Consider the following 2,950-nt stretch of genomic DNA (forward strand, 5'->3'; position numbering starts at 1 on the left):
TGTATTGTAAAAAGTAACCTCAATGAGATTAGTGGAAAATAGAGAGGTCCCATATTACCTGCTCTTTATTTTGTAACATTTATATTATAAACTATTTTTTGCACACAGTGTGTATCTTTCTTACATTATAAAGATGTCAATATGCATATTGTTTGATAGAGAGCTTTTGGCAAAATGTGGAATTCATAGAAGTCATAACTGACAGATTAATTGATTATCTAAGTTAGCTGCACCTTTAGTTATCAGCCTGATCTATTAGGTTTGAAGGAGTTAAAAAAAGGACAGCCGAGACTGAGCTCCAGCTGTCATCAGCACTCAGTGATGCAGATGGAGGAGGAGGAGGAAGGAGGAGCAAACGGAAGAGTCTAGCAGCCGAGCCTTTCTGCTTTCAGTCTCTCGTCAGCGTGTGGCAGAGCAGATTCCTTTCCTTTGCTGTGCTTGTTTCTTTAAGAAACACACATATATAAATACGCTTTACTTTCACTTCAATTTGGGAAAGAGGGCTGTATTTTTCCACTCTGGATCATGCTGCCCTGGAAAAGGAATAAGTTTGTGTTCGTGGAGAATGAGACCAAAAGCAAGCCTAAAAGTCTCGGAGCCGGGCTGACCTACCATTCACTACTATCGACTTTGCTCCACTCCTGCCCAGACCTTGTTCCCGATGGCCCGTTCCACTGGCTGGGAAACGTCTTCCATAGCAAGTGTCAAAAAGTGGAGCTTAATAAAGAGGAGCCCACCTATAACGTGCGTTACTTGGGCAGCGCGGTCACCATCTTGGCCAAAGGGGAGGACTGCACGCAAGAGGCAGTGGCCAAAATATGGACACGCAGTAACTTCGGTGAACAGTGCGCCAAGATGAAGCTCACCGTCAGCCCTCACGGCATTCGAATGGGAGCAGACAAAGGGGGCAAAAAGAAGCCAGTGCACCTCTATTCGCTCAACCGCATTACATACTGCACTGCTGACCCCTTCCGGCCCAAGATATTTGCGTGGATTTACAGGCATCAGGTGAAGAATAAAGCTATTGTACTACGCTGCCATGCTGTCCTGCTGGCAAAGGCAGAAAAGGCCAGAGCATTGGCGCTCAGTCTTTACCAAACCTCAATGTCTGCATTTACGGAGTTTAAACGGCTAAAACGCCAGAGCGACTTTCGTCATTGCCAACAACAACTCTTGGGCGAGGATATTGTGCCTATTATGCCCCTACGAAGACTTCTGAATGGCCAATGCCACTATCAGCCACAAGCCGAAAAGCCTGGAAGTGCCACTCGGCTTTCTTCCATTGCCGAGGAAGAGGAGGAAGATGAGGATGAAAGACTGGGGAATGTAGAAACTATGACCACAACAACAAACAGCAGCACTCCCAGTCTCTATCCAGAGAAGGATCTGGGAAAGATCTTAAACAGACTGGATGAGGTTTCGATTACAAGTTGGGATGAAGCACAGATGACTATCAGCACTTTGGTGTGACTTCATATGGATACAGTTAAATGTCTTAACCACTGAGCCTATGTCCTTTCGTCCACCCTGTCTGGTACATCCACCACGATGCACCATGAAACAGCCCCCTAGAGCTCACCCTAGCTCTGTAACCGGATAAGAACCAAGGGAAGGATCTGTTCCACAGACAAAGATTTGCATAAGGAGGTGTCTAGAGAGATTTAAACTGTACGAGCCAGTATAAGCACAATAAAGGAGAACGACAGGTACACCAATCATCTTGTATTGGTTGAAAGCTTACACCGAAAAGCCTTTATCTACTCCAACATTGAGCAAAGCTTACACTGCACACCCAAAGAAGATAAAGCATGCATCTTTTACTCTTGATATTCTGTGGTTTTGTGAAAACATGCAAACTACAAGTGCTTTTGACTGATGGACTGACAATGAGAGCGAACATTTGTATAAAGTGTGAATTTTTGTATGACCAATCAGTCTCTTGATATATGTAATTTTACCCTTGTGAGCTCTCTCGATGGACTCAGCTTCAAGGGGACTGGTGGGATGGTGTTTAAGTCGTTTTAGTGGCTCTGGGAGCAGCACTAATGAATTAAACCATAACTTAGGAATCGAGCCATTGACTTGACATGTTTACTGCTACCATTCGTCATAGCTCTGCTAATCTTTAATGCATAACAAGTGGAGGCATCACCTGTGACATTCGAGACGGGCCTTTAAAAATATTTTTAAACTGTATCTATTTTACACTGTGATTTGTTTGGGACCAATGGCAGGAAAGTGTGAATAAGATCTTGCATTTATACAAATTAGCAATTGTAATTTATGCTAATTCTGAATATGTATTGGTGTAATGTGGTTGTCATAAAAACTCATTTTTATGCTATTCACGTAAAGGTCATAGCTTCCATCTGTCAATTCCGACATGGTGTTTTGTATTTCCAGCACATCATATTTCATCATCTGGATAAACTGATTGAAAAACAGTGAAACATTGCATTTTCTACTGCTTTCATCAATTTTTTTCACTGCACAATAAGATAGATGTTACTGTTTAAAGATGGAAAAATACAAAATGTTGTATATTAAAATATCTGCTCATTTTAATTCTGTGAGTCAGGTTCCCATTTATTTTTTATTAAATTGAGTTGATTCAGCACACCAAAGGATTTGCAAATGGAAACTTCTGGTTTTCTGGCCATATTTCTCACATCATTTCCAGCTTAAAAAAAATAAATCAAAGAAAGAAAAAAGAAACGTCCACTGACACAGCCTGTGAGTGGGCTGAATGGAACACAGATTTGGTCTGCTCCTTGAGGGCACTTAGCTTTTCTCTCAAGTGAGGCAATTAATCAGCCGATTGAATTGTACAGGAAGTGGGCATAAAACAACTGGGCAAGCAGTACAGAGCTTTCAGCTCAATGTGAAATCAGCCAGAAGAGCTTTCAACATCCTCTCAGCATATATTTGATTACAGCAAACAAAGAACAAG

The 2,950-nt window shown here is 41.9% G+C and overlaps 1 protein-coding gene across 1 annotated transcript; it reads left to right on the plus strand.

The window, feature by feature from the left end:
• Positions 1-417: 417 nt before the first annotated feature.
• Positions 418-2,548, plus strand: LOC127418817 (protein FAM43B-like). Its single transcript, XM_051659664.1, has one exon. It carries the CDS (start codon positions 526-528, stop codon positions 1,468-1,470), a length of 945 nt encoding a protein of 314 aa, XP_051515624.1. The 5' UTR covers positions 418-525; the 3' UTR covers positions 1,471-2,548.
• The last annotated feature ends 402 nt before the right edge of the window (positions 2,549-2,950 follow it).

The sequence above is a fragment of the Myxocyprinus asiaticus genome, chromosome 28 (assembly GCF_019703515.2).
Source record: "Myxocyprinus asiaticus isolate MX2 ecotype Aquarium Trade chromosome 28, UBuf_Myxa_2, whole genome shotgun sequence".
NCBI classification, from domain to species: domain Eukaryota; kingdom Metazoa; phylum Chordata; class Actinopteri; order Cypriniformes; family Catostomidae; genus Myxocyprinus; species Myxocyprinus asiaticus.

What these genes read in the sequence shown, in the direction of transcription:
- LOC127418817 (XM_051659664.1), top strand. Translation starts at nt 526, where the DNA reads ATGCTGCCCTGGAAAAGGAATAAGTTTGTGTTCGTGGAGAATGAGACC.